This window comes from Electrophorus electricus, chromosome 14 (assembly GCF_013358815.1).
Source record: "Electrophorus electricus isolate fEleEle1 chromosome 14, fEleEle1.pri, whole genome shotgun sequence".
NCBI classification, from domain to species: Eukaryota; Metazoa; Chordata; class Actinopteri; order Gymnotiformes; family Gymnotidae; genus Electrophorus; species Electrophorus electricus.
The window spans coordinates 12,370,001-12,392,500 of NC_049548.1; the positions used below are offsets into that span (position 1 = coordinate 12,370,001).

At 43.6% G+C, this 22,500-nt stretch overlaps 1 protein-coding gene across 5 annotated transcripts in view; it reads left to right on the forward strand.

The window, feature by feature from the left end:
• Window positions 1-22,500, forward strand: part of ablim2 (actin binding LIM protein family, member 2) — a 61,405-nt gene that overhangs the window by 28,578 nt on the left and 10,327 nt on the right. For 2 of the 5 annotated variants that reach the window (XM_035533784.1, XM_035533783.1), the window contains exons 3-14: window positions 7,274-7,457; window positions 9,620-9,732; window positions 10,261-10,387; window positions 10,760-10,853; window positions 13,393-13,480; window positions 14,316-14,374; window positions 15,310-15,387; window positions 15,718-15,861; window positions 17,091-17,208; window positions 17,590-17,823; window positions 20,571-20,672; window positions 21,899-21,952. In XM_035533784.1, the coding sequence (XP_035389677.1) occupies window positions 7,274-7,457; window positions 9,620-9,732; window positions 10,261-10,387; window positions 10,760-10,853; window positions 13,393-13,480; window positions 14,316-14,374; window positions 15,310-15,387; window positions 15,718-15,861; window positions 17,091-17,208; window positions 17,590-17,823; window positions 20,571-20,672; window positions 21,899-21,952 (1,395 nt within the window). Of the gene's footprint in view, window positions 1-7,273; window positions 7,458-9,619; window positions 9,733-10,260; window positions 10,388-10,759; window positions 10,854-13,392; window positions 13,481-14,315; window positions 14,375-15,309; window positions 15,388-15,717; window positions 15,862-17,090; window positions 17,209-17,589; window positions 17,824-18,083; window positions 18,165-20,570; window positions 20,673-21,898; window positions 21,953-22,500 lie in introns of all 5 variants that reach the window. The other 3 variants (XM_035533787.1, XM_035533785.1, XM_035533786.1) reach the window with 3 other exon arrangements.

Here is a 22,500-nt window from a genome sequence, read left to right on the forward strand (position 1 = left end):
ATTAAAGTAGTAGTTTGTAGGGACAGCCTCAGTTCAGTCAGCCTGCAACCAGACCTGTCTCCTATTGCTCTAAAAATGACACGTCCCAGATGGAATTCAATACACTTGTAATGCCTTGCAACCAGATCTAGTATTTTGACCAATACAAGCTCTTTAAACTGGCACTACTGCTGATATAAAAATGGCAGAAAGCTATACTTCTGTTGCTAAAACACATTATCTTTGTTTCTAAACTTTGAAAGGGTCTATATCTGTATACAGGTATTAATCTCTATATTACAGTAGAAAGTTGGGAGCTAAAGTCGCAGTGAGCATAATGAGGAAGACGAGGATGCCAATGATGAATGCAAAGAAGCTAATATATCACATATGCTCTGTAAATTAGCATATAGAGGCCCTAGCACTGCATGCCCATTGGTGGAATGGCTCAGCAGCTTCTTGCGAGGGTGTGTCAGGTGTGCAGTACCAGGGCTTGTGCTTCGACACTGGCTTGACCTCCTGCTCTGCACCCATTTACCAAACATGGGGCTTCAACTTTAGCTGGCTGGCTGTGCAAGTATCATATGGACACCCATGCCACTGCACTGATATATGGCCACACTTGCCTGTCTTAGTGTGCATTGCTGCTTCCACACACATGCTCTTGGGGTATAACTAAACTCTGAGCAAATGGCATTCATGATCTGCGCCGGTTTGTCCTGCAATGCTGATCAGAGTGTCCTCGATAAATGAGAGTGAATGAAGGTGAGCTGAGGCTCATAGCAGTGGCAGTCCAGCGAGGGGCAGAGGTCCTGTTCGGGGCTTTGAGGTATATGTATCCAGGCAAGGCTCTGTAAACGATACCCAGCAGAGCATGTGCTGCCTGAGTCTTTGCTGGTTACCCGCATTGCTCCTGCTACATGACGGAGACACCTGACCCCTAGCCTTTGCACTCATGAAGGATATTGCTTTATTTACAGTGTGCTCACAGCCTTAACAAGACTTTTTTTTTTTTTGCAAAATCTTTAAGTGTTTAGTCCAGTTCTCCTTTAGATGTAACTCTACAATGATTTCTCATAGAATTAATTTACTAGTTCTTTTCCATGCAACTCGGTGTACCAAGACAGTTTTATGTTGTATATATTATCTCCCTTCTTGATAATTTGCTGCTTTATGCTATCAAAGAGTCTCAATGTAGATCCTCTATACTGTCTCAGGCTTGTCAGTGCTGAAACGTGAGTTCCCTCCGACTGCAGCAGCCAGCCAGTGATTCCCAGCTTATCTGTGTCTCATCCACTGTCACTTATTCTCAGTTGCATCATCAGGGCCAGCTAGCTTCATTTTAGCACCTTAACCAATACAACTCGATCTTGCCAGAGAATCCCGTCAGAGTGTAGCAGCCAAGTTGGACGCTGCTCGCTTTGCATGTTGCCGGCTTGCGTTGCTACCGAAAGACTGAAATATGGCGTTGCAGTCGGTCCTCAATCTGAGATCTGGGTCTGTGCACAATCAGCACTAAACCTGCTACAGACCTGATGCATCAGCCCAGAGAAGCAAACATGGGGGATGTTCTTCCCTATGGTGCGAGCTGAAGGGCTGTGAACAGAAGGCCAGTCATAGCAGGGATGAGCCTGCGTTCCCAAGGAGGACGTGTGTGTGAGGAGCCAATAAGTGGTGCATTGCAGATCCGTCTGCAGATCTAGCTCCAACACCAGGCCTCTCCTCGACCGGCATGGTCATGGTCCTCATGGCCCTTCGTTGAACTGGAATTCGCCAGGTGGAGACTTCACGCGGCTGAGACTCAAATGTTGCTCCTCCTCTCACACTCTCAGTCAGGCCACTCTGCCTCAACCTTTTCTGATTCCAGGGGGCAGGGGTTGTAATCCAAGAGCTCATGGAACATGGCATGCCAGAGCTTAGTTTTACATATACAGAGTTAAATCTGGAAATGGGTCTTTAGTTGATAATCCGCACTGACAGGATAAAAGGAGACAAGTAAGTGTAGTCCAGACTAAGATTAATACATCTCTGGAATCTCTGGAGTCTGTCCCCAAAGTTAAATCTTTTTTTTTGTGTTGTATGCTTCCTCCTGTAATTATTCTTGTTGTAGACTAGACCGCGATTCCCTGCCTGTTGTCGGACTTGCTGTTGGCTGCAACAGCTCATCAATTTCACTCTCAGTGTCACAGTGAACGCCATTGCTTGGGAACATTTGCATTGGCCATTAGAAACAAAACGTCTCTCAGTTGACAGGTGTTTTTTTTCCCCACCCTGTAATGCTTACATCTCTGACCTCTCCTTTATTTTTTTTTAATTATTTATTTTTTTGCCGTTTGAAATGCTTGAGACCTTTAACCAGCCACAGAATAGTGTGGAGTCATCGCTATGATCATAACCCTTCCTCTCTGGCCCAGGAACTGCTACGAGGATCAGTGGGAGGGGCTGTTGAAGGCTCCATGGGCGGGGCACTGGGAGGGCCATGGTACTGATTTTGTATGGCCCTGCATGCTGAGCGTTGCTTAGCAGCAGCGATGCCGTCTCCGAGCACTGGCGGCCACCTGCCTCCGAGTTAAATTTAAAGCAGCGAGTGAAAGACAAGGCCCTGTGTGAGGAGTGCTCTTCCCTACAGGGATCAGGTTCCATCCAGTGACCCCCGGGCCTGAGCCCTCGAGAGCCAGAACGACGCCGTCGCTGGGAATAGAATGGTGCTGAGGCTGAGATTCCAACACTCTTTAGTGCCCGCAATGCTAAAGATTTAGATTTAAATACACAGAAATGAAAATGGCTCGGGTAAATGTGTGGATTGATGTATTGTACAGACTGAGGAAGGAGACAGGATGTAATCTGTCCAGGGGCAGCCATGAGTCTGCGTTTCTCTCACACTAGTCTTCTTGTATGTGTGGGTGTGTTTGTGCGTGTAAGTCAGAGTATGGCCTGTAATGGGGAAGTCTTATCATATTTGGACTGGATTCAGACATTGTCATGCAATAGCACCGGACGTGTGTACCGTGGCCAGTGTTCCATACTGCTCCCATCAACCAATAGCAGCCAGGCTGACATGGAAAATATGTCTGCTGTATCCTGGGAAACATTCCGGTGTTATTGTTATCAGGGCATATTCCGTGTGTGGGAGTGTGTGTGTGCATGTGTATGTGTGCGTGTGTATGTGTGCGTGTGTATGTGTGTGTGTGTGTGTGTGTGTGTGTGTGTGTGTGTGTGTGTTTGTGGAGGTGGGTGAACCACTCCTTAAAATGTTAATAGTAGTTGTGTAAGAGCACTAGGTGGTAAACACATACGCAGGTGTCTTAGTGTGTTTGGCCTTAAAGTCTATGTAGGAACTATGTGGAGACCAGTCACCCGCTTGTAGACCTTTGAAGGACAGACTTTATTTAATCAAATAGTGATGACTGACCAGTCATAGTGTTTTATGACATAAAACACGTCTTATACTTCTTTGGCTTTGACATGATGGTTATAGCTAATGCACAGAAGAGGAGTGCTTTGTTTATGCAGTGCTTAGTGCGGGAGACCTGGAGCTGCCACAGAAGAGCTGCCACGGAAGAGCTGCCACGGAAGAGCTGCCACGGAAGAGCTGCCACAGAAAAGATGCTGTGGAAAAGATGCTGTGGAAAAGGTGCTGTGGAAGAGATGCTGTGGAAAAGATGCTGTGGAAAAGATGCTGTGGAAGAGATGCTATGGAAAAGATGCTGTGGAAAAGATGCTGTGGAAAAGATGCTGTGGAAGAGATGCTATGGAAAAGATGCTATGGAAAAGATGCTGTGGAAGAGATGTTTTGGAAGAGATGCCACAGAGGAGATGCTGTGGAAGAGATGCTGTGGAAGAGATGCTGTGGAAGAGATGCTGTGGAAGAGATGTTTTGGAAGAGATGATGTGGAAGAGATGCTTTGACCTCAGTGGATGTGGAAAATGAATTGCCTTTGAGGATGATGTCATTGCACTATGTTTGCATTGTGTTGTTGCCTTGCTTCCTGTTTTTGTGGAATAAAGGAAATTGTGAAGATGAAAGGGAGAAAGACTATCTATATATATATAGTGTGTGTGTGTGTGTGTGTGTGTGTGTGTGTGTGTGTGTCTGTGTGTGTGTGTGTGTGTGTGTGTGTGTGTCTGTGTGTGTGTGTGTGTGTGTGTGTGTGTGTGTGTGTGTGTGTGTGTGTGAGTGTGTGTGTGTGTGTGTGTGTGTGTGTGTGTGTGTGTGTGTGTGTGTGTGTGTGAGTGTGTGTGTGTGTGTGTGTGTGTGTGTGTGTGTGTGTGTGTGTGTGTGTGTGTGTGTGTGTGTGAGTGTGTGTGTGTGTGTGTGTGTGTGTGTGTGTCTGTGTGTGTGTGTGTGTGTGTGTGTGTGTGTGTGTGTGTCTGTGTGTGTGTGTGTGTGTGTGTGTGTGAGTGTGTGTGTGTGTGTGTGTGAGAGTGTGTGTGTGTGTGTGTGCATGTGAGTGAGTGTGTTTGTGTGAGTGTGAGTGTGTGTGTGTGTGTGTGTGTGTGTGTGTGTGTGTGTGTCTGTGTGTGTGTCTGTGTCTGTATGTAAGTTGTACATCAGGTTCTGTGTATTCTGGGTATAAATTTATGGCCAACTTTCTTACTCCTGAAAGGTGTTACTCTCTCTATCTATTAGTCTCTCGCTCTGTCCCTCTCTCATTCAATTCGGTATGTTTTATTGGCACGACCATATTAATTTACATTATTACCAAAGCAATATTAAAATAACACGAACCTTTACAATATTAAAGAAAGCAAGAGCTCTACTATATCTTAATAATATTAACATGAACAGAACTGTAATTAGCATGAAAGACTTCAAGTCGAGATGTAAAAGCAAAGAAGCAAAAAGAAAGGATTAATAAATTAATAACACTGGTCAACAATGACTTTGCTTTCTGAAAAAATACCTATTATTCAGTGTGTACTTTTGTACAGTGAATCCAAATATGTGTTCACAATTCAGAATGTGTTCTCTCATCATGCGTAGTTTTTTCTCCAGTATACCTGTTATATTTCATTACAGTATGGAGAAGTGGTACTAAGGAAAGTGGAGTCCCTCAATGCTGGCACAGTGCTGGACACTGAAGATGGATGTGTCTAAGGCCAAATATAAGTCAAAATCATACACTGTACATTTTTGAAGAATGTTTGTACATAGTTTAAGTGCAATAAGAGTCTTATTTATGAATAGATAATACATGCGTAATATGAAACCTTTAAGAGTAAAAATTTCACTTAAAAATCATGCATGATAGAAAACATTTAAAAACTGATTGGAATTCAGTGTAAGAAATAAATACCATTAGGTCCATCTATCAGTTTGGGAAGTAAAAAAGTTAAAATTTTGTTGCCCAATTTAACAATAATAATAATAATAGAAATAACAAATAGTTAAATGAATACTTAAAGGTGTTTAGAAGCAGGGCAATACAGGTGTGTGTGTGTGAGTGTGTGTGTGAGTGTGTGTGTGTGCGTGTGCGTGTGCATGTGAGTGTGTGCGTGTGCGTGTGCATGTGAGTGTGTGCATGTGAGTGTGAGTGTGTGTGTGTGTGTGTGTGTGTGTGTGTGTGCGTGTGAGTGTGTGTGAGTGTGTGTGCGTACGTGCATGTGAGTGTGTGTGTGTGTGTGTGTGCGTGTGAGTGTGTGTGCGTGCGTGCATGTGAGTGTGTGTGAGTATGAGTGTGTGTGTGTGTGAGTGTGTGTGTGTGAGTGTGTGTGTGTGTGTGTGTGTGTGTGAGAGTGTGTGTGTGTGTGTGTGTGCATGTGAGTGAGTGTGAGTGTGTGTGTGTGTGTGTGTGTGTGTGTGGCTTTGTACATTCAGGTGTGGGTCTTCAGAAGTACGTGTGTGTGCATGTGTGTGTGCGCGTGTGTTTGTGTGTTTGTGTGTGCGTGTGTGCGTGTGTGTGTGTGTTGGCAGAGTAACTGGTCAGTCATGATTTCTTATATTGACCAATCTGTATGGCCAGGCTGTGGTCACCGAGTCTGGACTTTGTCAGCATGGTTTTGTTCAGTTAATCCAATATTTCAGTTTTCTTCAAGAAAATATATTTCAAACTATGCATCATAAGGAAGTCTATAAATCCTGATTAAATAATATTACAGAGCACCATCCCTAGATTTCTGTTCATACTGAGGCCTCTGTAATTATTAGAGGTAAATTTATCTCCACTTTTGAAAATGGGTGGTACATGACCTTGACTCCAGATGTCAGCGAAGGTACCCACACTCCGAATCGTGTTGAACAGTTTGTGGATGGCTAATTGGAATTTGTTTACTTGTGTGCTTGATTGTTTCCTTTAACATTCCTTCAGGCCCACTTGCTTTTTTAGGTTTTGGGGTAGATATTTTATTTGTAAGTTCTTGTGTAGTAATGGGTGTGTCCAGGGGATTCTGGGAGTTTTTATTGCCAGTTATATGTTAAATCTTTTACTTATATGCTTTTGTTCAGGTAACATATCGGTGGGTAGGGCAGTGCTAGCTTACTGACTTGTATTTGGACGTTTCCTAGTTCAAGCCCCATCACTGGCAAGTTGCCACCGTTGGGCCCCTGAGCAAGGCCCTTCACCCTCAATTGCTCAAGTTGTACTCCGTCACAATTGTATTGTCGCTTTAGATAAAAGCGTCAGGTAATTGATTATAGTGTTTTAAAATGTGTTATCCATATGTTTTAAACAGTTAGTTTAAGTGTGCATGTTTAGAGACTTTTTTGAGTGCTGGTTGTAAAAATTTGATTCATATTCTTAACTTCAAGACTCTCGTGTCTACAAGTGCTTGAATCTCTGGAGTGCCGACCGCTTTCTGGAAGTCTTCTGTGCTGTTTTGGGTCCGTGTTTATGATCTCCTGCTGTTGTACAGCGTACTGGGCTGTGTGGGTGCAAAACTGTTAGTCTCTGTCCTTTTAATAAACAGTAATTTAGCTGTAATCAGACAGATGGGTTAGTGGCATCGCAATGAAAGGATTTAAAACTGTATCATATAATCTACAGTGCTGTTGGCAAGAGGTGAGCAAAAGGTGCCTCTCCCCACAGAGTCCCCTCATAACCTACTGTGGACAATGTACAGACCCACTCCGACAGGGCTACAGAGACAGTCCATGCTGTGGCTCCATTCCATTCCAATTATATCAGGGGAGATTAGTTGCACTTTTTGGGTAATGTCCTAATATGTGATTGTTACTTTGCTCTGTGTTGAAGCCAGATAGAGATCTGCTACATGCATTCTCTCTCTCTCTCTCTCTCTCTCTCTCTCTCTCTCTCTCTCTCTCTCTCTCTCTCTCTCTCTCTCTCTCTCTCTACAGTATGTGGCTGCGATCTGGCCCAAGGGGGTTTTTTTGTCCGGCATGGTGAGTATATCTGCACTCTGGACTACCAGCGTCTCTATGGCACCCGCTGCTTCAGCTGTGAGCAGTTCATCGAAGGGGAAGTGGTGTCCGCCCTGGGCAAGACCTATCACCCACAATGCTTTGTGTGTGCTGTTTGCAAGTAAGAATACACACACAAAATTACTGACACCCTGCAAATGTGTTTTTATACATTTATTAATAATAATAATAATAATAATAATAATAATAACCAAGGAACTCTAAAATCACAGCTTAATTAAATAAAGGGTTTCTGTCTGTGTTATATAAAACACAGACTGTGTGTGTGAGAGAGAAAGAGGTGCTGGAACGTGATCTTGTTTACTGGGCAAAGGGACCCTGCAGCCCCTACCAAGTATGTAAAGTGTATGCTCTACTCACAGGCTATGTATTTCCAGAAGAGTGTTGGGTGGCTCGCTCAATGGATGTGTGTGTGTGTGTGTGTATTAACCAGGCTGCCTCCCACATTGCCATAGCAACGCCCATGTTTCCGTGGACACTCTGTTCCCACTTTGATCTCTTGGGTGCAACTAGATCATTAATCACCTCATTTGATTTGTATTTCCATCTTGTGACTTGCACTCTCTGTTCCTCACCTCCACCTCTTTTAGCCTCACCCTCTCTCTCTCTCTCTCTCTCTTTCTCTCTCTCTCTCTTTCTGTCTCCATCTCTTTCTTTCTCTCTCTCATCTTTAATACATTAGTTTAGGCCAGTGGTATTCAGTTATTGACCTGGAGTTTATCATGGCTTGTAGTTGATCAAATCATTCATGTAACTGGTTGGCTGTCATCACATCTGACTCCCAGATGAAGGACCTGCACCTTGAGGACTGGGATCAGAGACCCTCTGCTCTAGGCAGAACAGAGCACACACCGAGCTTATTCTTTCATCAGTCATAGCTGTCAGTATCCGTACAGATATGTGTATGAGAGCAGTAGACGTTTTTTCATTTTTAATTAGATGCCCTGCCTAAGGCCACCTTACGGTGTCCAGCATTGCAGGACAGTTAGTCAAGCACTCAACACACAACTTTAGACTGACAGCCTAAATCTGATGCTGAATTAACCACGTGCTAAATTGTATCTCCTATCTGCTAGAGGGCCAAGCTTCTCTGATGGCATAGATACAGCCCCACCTTGGAGACAGTGTCCATTCACTGCTATGCTGGCTGACATTTCCACTAGATAAATTAGTTCAACACATTCTGCAGTCAGTGCCAACATTTATTGTTATATTGTGAGCCATAGGGAATTAGGATGAAGCTTTCTGCTTAGAGAGAGAGAGCCATTGTGAAATGTAAATGTGTGTGTATCTGTCTGTGTCTGCATATTTATAACTGTAATTGTGTGTGTGTATGTGTGTGTGTGTGTGTGTGTGTGTATGTGTCTGTGTATTTGTAAATGTGTGTGTAAATGTATCTTCTATGTTAATGCATTGAAAGATGATTAAAATGAATAAAAGATGATTCCAAAGCCTCTTCAACCAGCACCCTCTCCCATACACACACACACACACATACACACACTCACTGGATGATAAGCATACCGTGACATCATCAGGTCCCCCACTGAGCTATGAGCCAAAAGTAATCAGAACAATCCCCCTTCCACCCCTGTGACCTAGGCAGCTGATACTGAGAGATCAGAGTTAGCTGACCCTGGTACAGGCACGACCCAGTCCTCCAGCCACCTGGAAAAGCTGATGCTGAGAGTCTGCTGACCCTGGTACAGGCACGACCCAGTCCTCCAGCCACCTGGAACATCTGAAGCTCCCAATCTATAGAACAGATTAGAGCAGATTAATGAAGCCTTTAACATTGTACAGAGTTTGTGTGTGTGTGTTCATGTGTGTATGTATTTGTGCAGAATTATATGAAAAATTGTTATTAATAAATCAAACATAAAAATATTACCCAACCAGGTAATTTGTTTAATATGGATGAGTTATATGTTATGTTATTATTAGGTACCAAATGCTAAAAAGCTTGTTGAAGTATGATTATTGAAGTATAATTGCTTTTAAATGCTGTGGAATTGGTGCAGAACAAAGCTACTTCATTATGACCTATATATCTTGATATTAAAAGTCTCTAATGAGACTCACTCTCTTTCTGTCTCTTTGTATGTGTGCGCATGTGTGTGTATGCTTATTTGTGTGTGCGCGCGTGTGTGTGTGTGTGTGTGTGTGTGTGTGTGTGTGTGTGTGTGTGTGTGCGTGTGTGCGCGTGTGCGTGTGTGTGTGTGTGTGTGTGTGTGTGTGTGTGTGTGTGTGTGTGTGTGGCAGACAGCCATTTCCTGCAGGCGACCGTGTGACGTTTAACGGGAAAGAGTGCATCTGTCAGAATTGCACTCAGCCTCTGTCAGCTGACAGTCCAGCACCTGTTCAGGCTGTGCACAGTGAGAAGAGCCTTGCTCTACCTCCCTAACACATTCCCTCTTCCTTTCTGTCTCGCTCTGCCTCTCCTTCTCCGTCTGGTTCTGTCTCTCCTCTGTCTCTCCTCTGTCTCGCTCTGCCTCTCCTTCTCCGTCTGGTTCTGTCTCTCCTCTGTCTCTCCTCTGTCTCGCTCTGCCTCTCCTTCTCTGTCCCTCCCTTTTCATCTTTCATCGTGCTAGCCGAATGCTTCACACAAAAATATTACACAAATAAAGGGTGTTCTGTCTTTATATAGTTCTGTCTTTGTTCTCATTCTCCACTCTCTCTCTCTCTCTCTCTCTCTCTCTCTGTGTCTGCTCTTCCAATTCAGTTTAATTCACTTAAATTCAGATCAGTAAACTTTATTGACAGTATTGCCAGGGCACCTTTGGACATGAGAGAATAAGCATTTACTTTAAGAAATAAAGATTGAGAAGTATAGAAGAACTCTCAGTGTTATTTAAAAATAATGATTTACCGGTCTGTGTCTGTCCATCTCCCTCTCTCTCCAGACTGCTGCGGCTGTGGTAAGGAGTTTAAGAACGAACAGTCTTTGGTAGCGTTGGATAAGCACTGGCACTTGGGCTGCTTCAAGTGCAAAGTGTGCAACAAAGTTCTCAATGCAGAGTATATCAGCAAGTGAGTTTCCTGCACACTGCAATGTGTGTGTGTGTGTGTGTGTGTGTGTGTGTGTGAGAGCTCACCTTTGAGCTGACCTACACTACTGTAATACTAAAGATTCTACAAAAAAATAAATCATGGATGAAGATTCATAAATACAGATACATTTTTTTTTAAATCTGTGACATATAATACTGTCTTCTTTAACAAAGTGGATAAAAATTGAATTGAAAGTGACATTGTGTGACTTTATTTGGAATGAATTATTTCCTCATTTTACTGCATGGTACATTTTCTTTCCTGCAGCATACATGAACACAAAAGGCTGACTGACATTGCCACAGCTCAACATGTGGGTACTTGTGTGTGCGTGCGTGTGTGTGTGCGTAGGGATGGAATTCCGTACTGTGAGATGGACTACCATGCTATGCACGGTATCCAGTGTGAGAGCTGCAAGAAGTACATCACGGGGAAGGTTCTAGAGGTACGGGCATGGCACTGCTCCACATAGCTGGAGAGAAGAACACACGCATGAAGCTATAGATGGCTTATGGGGTGAGACAGTAAGCGCTGGAATATCGGCGGGAGGGACACGCGCTTTCACAGAGAGGACATGATTCAGGCTGGTTCAGGCTGGTACACTCTATTCCCACTGGGCTAGAGGCTACGTGGGTGGAGGCTGACAAAGGAACTCAGTCAGCCGATTCAGAATTTTTATGAATACGGCAGTATTATGACAGTAAAACAATCTCTCTCTCTCTCTCTCTCTGTCTCTCTGACACACACACATGCACACACATTCCTCTCCTCTCTCTCTCTCTCTCTCTCTCTCTCTCTCTCTCTCTCTCTCTCTCTCTCTCTCTCTCTCTCTCACACACACACACACACACACACACACACACACACACACACACACACACACACACACACACACACACAGCCCTTGTGTGTCTTGCTCTCACCCTCTAGCTCTCACTGTCTCGCCACTTCACTTCTCCCACACAAACAGACCTACTCTTTCTTTTTTCATAGATAGATATTTGGTTACCTCACATTGTAAATAAGACTCCTTGTGCATCAGTAGTCTTTGTGTTTGTACCTGGAGGCCATGCTCACATGCACTACGAAATCGTGGGGAAATATGGACGTCTAGCTACCTTTCACCATGTGGATTTCCTATGTGAAAAGCCATAGTTTCAATTTACTAACCAGCCTGGTATCTGTGTGTTTTTCAATGTGATAGTGTGTGTGCATGTATAGCTCTGTGTGTGTGTGTGTGTGTGTGTGTGTGTGTGTGTGTGTGTGTGTGTGTGTGTTGTAGACTGTTGCAATGGAGACGGTCTTTTGCTCTTGGCATTTAAGGAGACCATGGCTGGATCAAATCACTTGGATGTGTGACATCATAGTTCAGGACGTTTTCTGCCAGTTGACACCAGTTTCCCAGGATCGCGCCTCCATACTGAGCAGAGATGACTGATGCTTCCTGTGTCAAATTATGTTTGCAGAAAATGTTTTATGAATGAGACAAAAACCTGCTGAAAGTGCTGCATAAAAGCATTTTTGTAATGAATTATTGAATTAATTGAACTTCAAGGTTAGCAAGGAGCTTTTGGGAGCTCCATCACTGCTGTTAGAATGTCAGGCGCTTATGAACAGTACACCTGTGATATATTGCATTTCAGCGTATCAGTGGGAGATTAGCGCGAAAGACATGATAACCATTAAGCCCATTGAGTGGCGCGTCATAGTACTAAATACCCCTCAGTGGCTGTGACAGGACCAGTGGGGAAGGAACTGGAGTAGAATAGCTGGAGTGGAGCCCCACAGATGGACCCGGCTCAAGCAGCTCCTGTTTAATCCGCTCCGTTCTGGGAATCCTACCCTCGGCTGAAATGCCGTGGCCTTCAGAGTGGTGAAACAAGATCTGTGTTCACAGGAGGGAGCCATGGAGCTCCGTGGTGGTGTTTAAAGGGGTCACCGCATGGCGTCGAGCACAGGAAAAAGCTAGCACGATGCTGTTCCTCTCCGTGCAGCTAGGCCAGGAGCGGGAAGCGTGCGACTGGGAGCCCTGGCGTGACTCTCCTCTGCCACTGCTCAGGTTTCTCACTATCATAAAGAGACCTGCTGTGAATGTGTGACGACATAGCTCCGAGCTCTGCTGTCTGCACCGGAGCGCAGTAGAGAAGGACCGTTTGATTCATTGGTATATAAAGGAGAGAGGGAGTGGAACACTAGATTAGGTTATATTGGGGCCGTGAAAATGGAGGAAAAAATTGACATGTTTCTCTGTTTGTATCTTTTTCTGTCTCCCAATTGAGTGGCCATTCTCTATGGTGAACACCGGCAGTAATCAGTCAGCGTAAGGGTTATAGTGACGTGCTCGTGAGATCCACGCCGAACATTCTCCAGCCTTGTGTTCCTGCAGCTTGCACTGCAACAAAGTCACTAAGAACAAAAATGACCATTAACCCTCTCAGCCCTAACTGCTAGCACTTAGACTAAACTAGGGTGGGTAGCCGAACATGACGGAATTATTGGCTACCGCCTGCACTCAGTTCACCAGTAAAAGTATGTCACTGCTAGTTTGTTATGGGGTTTATTTGTGCAAATTAAGGTGACTGGATGTAAGGCATAGACTTTCAGACAGCTCACCACTTTCATGATTTTGCCCCTGTAATGAATGGCAAAATGTTTTCAAGATTCTTTCCTACAAGTATGCTGTGGGGCTTCTTTCATTGCGCCCTCTGCAGGTTAGAAATTGTTGTTGCAGTGTCCTTGGGCTTGTGTTGCCATTTAATGTCTTGTGATGCTGAGCCTATATACGCAAACAAATTTTATTCCAAACAACAACAACAAAACAAACATGTTGTAACCGATGTTACACAGAGAACCGTTGCATGCCTAGTAGATTATCATAAGCATAGCTTCATTTACAGCTATAGTGTGCAGGCAGTGATCCCTGTGCAACATTGTGTGTTTATAACTGCGATTTCCTGAGCTTACACTTATTTTGTGTCGGACAGGCTGGAGAGAAGCACTACCACCCCACGTGTGCCAGATGTGTGCGCTGTGATCAGATGTTCAAAGAGGGCGAGGAGATGTACCTGCAAGGTAACATATATCACAGCCCACATGATCTGGTCTTTGATCTGTGTACGTTTAGACAATGAGCTTTATGTAAACATGTTGGACAGGAACGACACAAACATTATAATGTTGGATTGTATTTTATTCATTTTTTAAAAGCATGGTTACATGACGACCATTCTAATAAACCTTTATATAAAGGCTACGGCTCTCTGAGCTGCTCTCTAAACGGGGCCAGTATATTTTCATGGAAGCATTAACTAAGAGCCGTTATTACGGACCTTTATTACTGTGAATCACTTAGTGCGATGATTAGTGTTATGCCGAGAGCTTTAGGTCTTTGGAGCCCATCATAAATACACCCCCTCTCGCAGTGGGACTGATATTGGACTACTCAATCAGTAAATAAAGCAGATTAAAGGAGAGATCGCACAGTTCTGAGTTCAGTCACATCAAAACACTGCGGAGCCGACCAGAGATTTATTATTTATTTATTTGTTATTTCTTATTTCTTAATTATTTATTCCTCATGTCTGCAAAGCCTACCTCAAGCAGTGAGCAGTGAGGGTAGTGAGGCAATGGTTCACGCTGTTCTCAGTGTCTTACCTCCCGGGCCGAGCGCGTTCCAAGCATGTTTCACGCCAGACTGATTCTCTACTTCAGACTCTCGGCAGGTCTGGGGTCAGTTATTGGACATTTTCAGCCTGAATGCATGGAGTGAAAAGAGGAAACGTCTGAGTCACCACAGCAACCATAATCATGTCCGCGTGGGAGAGATGGTGTGGCAGACAACTTTAGAGTCTCACCACCAATACCTTCTTCATTTGATGTCATATTGCCTCTCTGTCTCCACTCACAGGCTCGTCCATCTGGCACCCGCCATGCAGACAGGCCGCCCGTCTGGAGGAGAAGAGTAAGGTAGGGAACAGGAAAGGAAGGAAAACGGTGATCAGTGTCAGGAAACAAATGATTATTTCCCCATATTTTCCTCAACCAATTTGTAGTTGAACTGTCTCTGACTGTGAGTGGTATAATCAACACTGTTTAACCTCGGTGAGCAGGTGCGAGGGCCCAGGGTTTCCCCGGGAGTACTAAAATGCTAGCGAGGCCAGTAGTTAAGCCCAGTTTCTGATCCCCGTCGACTGTAATGCCCCTGTTCCTTCAGAAGCATGTACGGATACAGCCCTCTGACCTGTGTCTGAATGTACCTGGGCAGGTTCGTGACATGCACACCCCAGACTCTGCATGGGTTTACCTCCCCCACCTGCTTTATGCTTTAACAGAAACTGCCACACTGGACCTGCTGGGCCACCGTACGCTTCTGCCCCCAACCACCTGATTTTGATTCATGGCTTTCACTGCACGGATGCTGCTCTGTATACATAATGGAGTAGGGCATACATTTGTAGATATGCAAAAACAGATCTGTGTTAACCATTAATGCCCTACTAATGTATTACTAGGGTTTGTAATGTAGTATTAAGTTTGTTAATGTAGTACTAGGTTTTGTATTTTAAATGGACTTTTATGAATTTCCTCAATAGTCGTACTGAAAACTCTTTCTATATTGTATATATGTTTCTCTAAATGTAACTATCAAATGTGCATTCAGATTACTTTGGATTGATTACTGTGACTACACAGTATAATGTAAACACTTGATCCAAGTATATATATGTATATGTGTATTACATATAATATGAAAAAGTACTGTTTCCAGTGTAGTCTTTATTATTTCTAGTGTAACCTTTTGCGTTCTTAGTTTTTGGTCTCTAGTAATAAATGCTAGAAAAAGTGAGATAATTGTGGAATATAGTGTTTTGTTAATGCACTGGCTGGGTTTCTCTGTGCAGGCAACCAGGGCATCTTCTGAGAGCATCACATCCGCTCCTGCCTCCAGTGCCTCTTGTTCTCCGAGCAGAGTGTTCTATGTATGCAACCCTGTTATCAACACCAGTGTGACACCGAATACTGGGCCCTGTTTTCCAAATCACTGTAGAGCTCTGATCATCTTAAATTAGGGAGAGAGTGTTCAGTGTATTGCTCGCTCTACCATTTAAAGATGATCTTTGTTTATTTATGATGCTTTTGGAAAACCTATGCCAGGGCAGGACCCGCAAAACTTCAATTTGATCTGTTAGCCACCAGGTGGCAGCCAAGAGACAAATATATAAAATGAGGAAAGAGTTCAGGTTTTTTTTAATGCTTGTCTGCATCTGTCTGCCTGTCTGTCTGTCTGTCTGTCTGTCTTCCTGCCACAGGCAAAGCTGGGTGATGAGTACTTGGAATATAAGGACCTAGCCGCCCTCCCTAAAATAAAGGCAATCTATAACATCGACAGGCCTGACATGCTGTCTTACTCCCACTGTGTCAGCTACCCCCCAGAGGAGAAGGCATTTGGAGAGGTGCGCACATGTCAGACCTTTCAGTTCATTTTAGACATGTTTTTTCTATACGCAGTAATCAGTGATCAGCGTAACTCTGGTGAGAAGTTGAGGCTGTTCTTGTTTCTGTCTCTGCAGTGAACAGAAGGCTGTAAACTTTGTTCAAAATTTCTTATTTTCTTTCTTTCTTATTTCTGTCAGTGATTAAATGTGTACATTCATTCACCAAAGCAAAATCAAAGCCATTCATTAAACCAAAGCAGAGTTCATTTAGAAACAACTTTGAAATTTATTTATTTATTTATTTATTTGGTGGTGGTTTGTTCAGTCTACACCAGAGTTTTATAATATACTATTAAAACAATTTAATAGACATGTGCTTGGAATCCACCTAGTAGGTTTTTTTTTACATCTACACCCTCCACATCAGCAGGCGTGAGGGTGATTGGTGGAGGAAGTCCAGAGTGGCCCTTCTCACCAAACACACAGCATTTGAAGGATGCATACATGTATCCAAATTATGACCTACACTTTACTTAAAACATAACAAGTAAAATAACTTACTATAAAATAAATAGGCTATTTATTTATTTAATCATGCCCTTGTTGTGCATTGCATTCACTATACAAATGCATTGGTTGAGTCCTGATTTAAAAATAGCAAACCAACACATGCAATATGTGCTTAGTCACAGAAAGGACTAGGGTAGACTTAGCAATGTATCTCCCATCTACAAGATCCAGTGCTTCTTACTGAGCTCGTTCTAGTGCATCGTTGTGCATGTCACGGCTCCTTGTGATGTAACATGATGGAGTCTTCATTTAACCTCATCTCATTTGGCTGCTTTTTTCATTTGCAGTCACCCCAGTTGCTAACCTCTATACCAACAGAGGTACAGTAAAGCAGAGTTCAGGTCCCCCTCAGTGTAGTCAAGTGTCTTCCTAATAAGTGTGTTATTTCTGGGAAACCTGTGTTAAGATGACATCACATAAATGCCTTGCAGTGTTATCATTTGTTTTTGACAGTCAGAATTGAGGAAATTCAGCGACTTCATGTGATAAGAAACTGACTGACATTTATGGGCATTCTATTTTTGCTTATTTGTCTTCAACTTCCCTAGGTTTTCAACTCATAACGAGTCTCAAAACCTGTGATAACCATGTCCTGTTTGTACCGCTGTGCTTCCCTTTTTAGTATAGCCCTAATAACTAAAAATGACAATATATTGTTTTGGTTTTTTATCCCACAGGGCGATGGGGAAAAATCACCCCACCAGAGGAGACCCTCCAGCCCCAGCTCCAACAGCTCCCTAGGAGGTTATGGTCGCTACACACCCTCACGCTCACCCCAAACCTACAGCAGACCAGGTAACCTCCAGCACAAACACAAATCAAGCCATAGATGCCCTTGTCTTGCAGTTTCACTTCTATTTATCAGTTTTTAGGTTGTTTTCAAAAGTTTCACATTGCTTCCCCATTCATGGCTTTACTTAATTGCTTTCATTTCCCTTTTCCAAATGTGTTTTTCTTCTCAAACAGTAATGATCATAATTTGACCCTGAGGCGATACAATCTGAAACAGGAAACAGTAATATAAAGTGCTTTGCACCCACCAATCCAGTTTTTTTTATTTTAATCCAGTGAAACTCGATATATGAAAACAAGAACCGTTTCTTGCAGCAGCACAGTGTGGCCTCTGAGTTCATATTTCTGCCCTTCTCCCCATGGATGGCTGGTCCCATCCCACAGAACAGTATGTGAGCAGTAGGTCCACCCCACAGCCTGGAAGTTCCAGCTACATGCCCGTGTACAGTGTGGGTAGGTATGATGGCCACAGTAGCCCAAGGGACTCCCATTCACTGCCACTGTACCATGGTAGTGGCACAAATCCCCGGCAGACAGGGACCGGCGGCGTGGCCCTGCAGTTGAACCCCACCACCTTGGCCATGCTCCAACAGCACAACTACATCCCTTTCTTCCAAGGTACCACAGCCTAGCCTGAAGGCCCCTTGTGTTAGCTAAAACCAGCTAATCTCATGCACCGGCATGGAACTTTCACTCTCTCCGCTGAACTGCAGGACTAATGGGTTGCTATGACTGTAAATATCACCATTGCTAATCAAGAATTGTGCAATAGTTCATGTGCACCCTAGATGTTTGGGATAAATAATAAACAAACAAACAAAAAAAATCAAACAAATATGAAACTACTACCTTGTCCTTCGCCCACCTTCCCTAAACAGGAAATGAGACAGGATTCAAACAGGAACCAGTCTCTGAAAGTAACCCTAGGACAGGCCTGCACCTCAGTTTGCCTCCTTACGGTAAAGCCCTGGGCCCATGGCTCCCACTCTCTTTCACTGTCTGTGATCCGGTTCTGTGCGATTGTAGGCGTACTTCAAAGTTCCCTCTCCGAACCATTGACTTTGTTTCTGTTTTCCATTATTGTGTCTGTAGAAACTGTGTTTTAACAGTGATGTGTGCATGAAAATGTTGTGTATATTGTTCATATGTTAGTGTTCATAGTAATTGCGCAATTAAGTTGTTTGGAACATTAAAGGTGAAGCAAATTTGCACTGATGTGCAGTCGTAGTATTTGTGCTATGTTGTGCTATGTGGCAGTTGTACAAAATATGTTGGATCGCACCTGACCTGTGAAAATTACTGTCTGCAATTGTTTTTTCTCTTTTTGTTGTCTGTCATTGACTGGGCTTCTTGGTTTAATCTCTATTATTTAGACGTTCTTTCGGCTGATGGTTCATATTAAAATGAGTAACAGCTCTATCATTGGGGATTTTGCTGATTGGGCAATGCAGATGATCTCATCTAAAGCATGCTGGAGTGTGGTCAGAGAAACTAATGTAATATGTTGTCCAGCCACCAAAACAAGCTCTGAAGAAATGTCTTAGTACGTTCTAGCAACAATATAACACAAGGAACACAAATTAAAGTGTAGACAAGGATATGTGTGGGTTCATCCCTGCAGATGCATAAAAGCTTTAATGAGGGACACAGTTCTCTGTCTCAATCTCTGCTTGATAATTGAAGGGTTGAGCATAACCTTCTCTAGGCTGTTCTTCCCGGGTGAGAGTGAGAAGAAAATGCTTGAGAAGAAGGGAGGAAGAAAAGCTACTTATGATTGTGTCTTTCGAGGTTTCTTGAAAGGAAAAAAAAAGGGTGGGAAAATGAAGTTCTCAGAAGAAGATTAAAGAGCACAGAGAGGAATCTGTAATTTGGGGGCTGGTGCCAGTTGCAGAGGCACACTCTTTGGCCTGGCTTGATTCTGAGCCTTACCACTTTTTACTGCAGTGTACAATTGAGCTGCTTGTGTTTGGTGTGCTGTGTTTTTGTTACAGTTGACCCTTTATTGGGTGAGGAACCACATCAAGTACCTGGATAACTGGCTCTCGCTCACGGTTCATGAGCTCCACAGACTCCAGTTCCCTTCTCTTGAGAGAGAGAGAGCGGGAGAGAGAGAGAGAGAGCGGGAGAGAGAGAGAGAGAGAGCGGGAGAGAGAGAGAGAGAGAGAGAGAGAGAGAGAGAGAGAGAGAGAAGAGTTGTGAGATGTAACAGTGACAAAGATTGTACAGTGCCAATATCAGATCACGGTATAAAAGTATATCAGAGTTGTACAGAAGCATTGCCAATACAACTATAGCTCACGCATTGTGAAGAAGAGGTGGGGAGCCCAGGATCTTCACACTCAGCACTGACTGTGCTAGATGGATGTTAGAGTGGCTAAGGCCTTTTCCCAGCAAGGTCGTGAGTAATGCAGCCTGGGGCTAAAGAGGCAGACCGTGGTCCACGCCGGCTTTGGTGCTTGCCATCGCTTGCTTTTCGATTTATGTGTGGTTGTGGTACCAGGGATGATCTGACATTCTCCAGATGTGTGCAGGATTTGCCTCCTGCTCGCGTGGTGTTTTACTAACAACAATTTCTGTACCATGTGTGCATGTATGCTTGGACTGCAAAAGTGTGTATTGGCTCCGTGGCAGAGTTTTTCAACTAGGTCCTGGAGGCTCACCAAACAGTCCGCATTTTTCCTCTAACCCAGCATGCTGTACATTTGCACCTGGTGTTCAGTGTTCCTAATGGTTTATTAAATTAAGGGTTCAGATATGTTGAGAACTTAGTTAGAGCAAAAATGCAGATAATCTGTTGGGCCCTGAAGACTGGGTTAAGAGTAAGTGAGTGAGTGCGTGAGTTATTTCTGCTCAAGCAAATTTCATATGCTTTCAACTACAGTATATACTTGTCTCTTTCATTACCCTTCTCTCTCTCTCTCTCTCTCTCTCTCTCTCTCTCTCTCTCTCTCTCTCTTTCGTTGCTTTCTTGGTTCACTAAGTGCTATCTACTTCGTGATCTAACATGGCCTATGATAATGACAGTAGACAGCAGGTAATGCAGTCATATATTCTAATCTGTGTACTGAGCTATGTGAGAAAAGTCAGTGTAATGCACACCCACCACAGGTGTGTCCATGGTTCTGTCTAGTTTTAGCTTTGTGGGTCATGAAGTGCAGCTGCATTAATGCACTGAGGATAAATGCAGCATAACTCTGCTCTCTCACCTTGTCCCTATACCCTGTGTGTGTGTGTGTGTGTGTGTGTGTGTGTGTGTGTGTGTATGTGTGTGTGTGTGTGTGTGTATGTGTGTGTGTGTGTGTGTGTGTGTGTGTGTGTGTGTGTGTGTGTGTGTGTGTGTGTGCTCTTGATTTCACCCCTTGGAGGTAGTGAAAGTGGTCGCAGCACTCCCAGCCTCTCCACCTACTCAGATGGAAAATCCCCGTCTTCTACATATGTCTCTGCACCTAAGCATTTTCACATACCAGGTAGGGCTTGCTTCGCACTGGGATTCATTACTGCCTTTTATTGCCGATATACAACCTAATAAAACTCATCTTCTTCTTTGGATACTCTACACCGGGCAGTTCCTGCCGACATCCTTGCTGATATCCAATAAACAGAATTGCTGGTGACACGACTATTTGAAATTTGTGTTTTTAACACAGTCCCTGCAGTCATTTCATAGACTGTGTTTGTATTCTGCATTTGTGGTTACAGCAGTAAGCCAACAGCATGCAAAGATCTAAAGTCATACTCATCATAAAGAGAATTGCCAGAACTGCCACTGTCATCCAACCCACTGCCAGCTGTGGTTGGATCCACCTAAAATGAACAAAGCAAATTATCTGTCAATTGAATACATTTCCACCCATTGTATTTGTTGTTCTTTTTCTGGATTCTTTTGTTTCCATTGCTGGCAGATGCTGAAAGAGCTCTGAAAATGAGCCGCATGTGTTGCATTAAGTGCGTCATCTTCTGAAGAAAGCCCTGCGTCATTTCTGGCTGTCGTGCAGAAGCAGCTGAGGGTTAGAAGGCGCACTGATCTTAGGGCAATTCAAACGAGCCAGTGAGACAAACATGCTGTGTCAGCTGCGATTGAGGCAGTGAGGTCATTTCAGTTGCACCCATCTGTCTCTCCACATTCCTCGTGGCTAGGATCAGGTTTCTGTGATTAGCTTATCTCTTCTCTGCTGTGATCTTCATTGTGTCTGGATCCGAGGACACGTAATAATTGCATGGAAGATTTATAGCCAGGTCCTTGTTTACTTTATCATTTCAGCAAGATTAGCAGATTAGATTGGTTATGCATTAGACAGCCATTATTGTCATGATCATTTGAAATCCCTTGGTAACAATTTGGAAGCCCAGATTCATCATCAAAGCCCAAGTAAGACAAAGGCACAATCTGTTGAATTTTGCATGCACATCATGACCATTTAGAAACGATGTGGAGTCTGTTGCACCTAATCTGATACACACTAGACGTTCTGCACAGCAGAGAGCCTCTGCACTGCAGCATTCTCTCCTGCTACCCCGACTCCGTTTATTCAGGAATTCCTAACTCATGCTTCTTTATTCATGAATGCTCTTTTCTTTTTTCTTTTTCTTCTTCTTCTTCTTCTTCTTCTTCTTCTTCATCTTCATCTCTCTTCCTTTCTTGCTGTCCCTGACATCTCTGCTTCTGTCATGCTTTCTCTGTCTTCCATTTCAGATACTAAAGCCAAAGATAATATCTATAGAAAACCCCCTATCTACAAACAGCATGGTACAGTTCAATCTGGGTGATAACCAAGACTCTTTGCATGCTCCGTTGCATGACCAGTTGACATGGCATCCTGTTGCCATGGTGTCTAGTGGCCTTTGACCTTTCCTTTGGTTCTGGGTTTCCATCTCAGAATGTGCAATATTGTTCCACATAGCAAGTTTTTGCATAAACTAATGTAAATCTCTTTATGCACTGTCATTAACTTATTTACTACTTCTTTCTGAAGAACACCTGGTCAGATTAATAGATAGTAGCCACATATTAACTAGGACATCTTTAATTATCCCAGAAACTAAAATTGCTGACAGTCTATAGAGTGGTGATACTGCTACGAAGGTCTGGGATGATTTGGCCTTCACTGACTTTCTGACAGACTGCTTACCTTTCATTTCCTAATTTCTGTTACTGCTAGGGAGTATGGGTTGCAGCACATGATGCCAAAGTTCTGACATGGAAACAAACAATACACGTGTAGTGTGTGTGTCCGCTCCCCCTCCTCCCCAGCTAGTCATTCACAGCGTCTCTGGTGTGTGTGTGTGTGTGTGTGT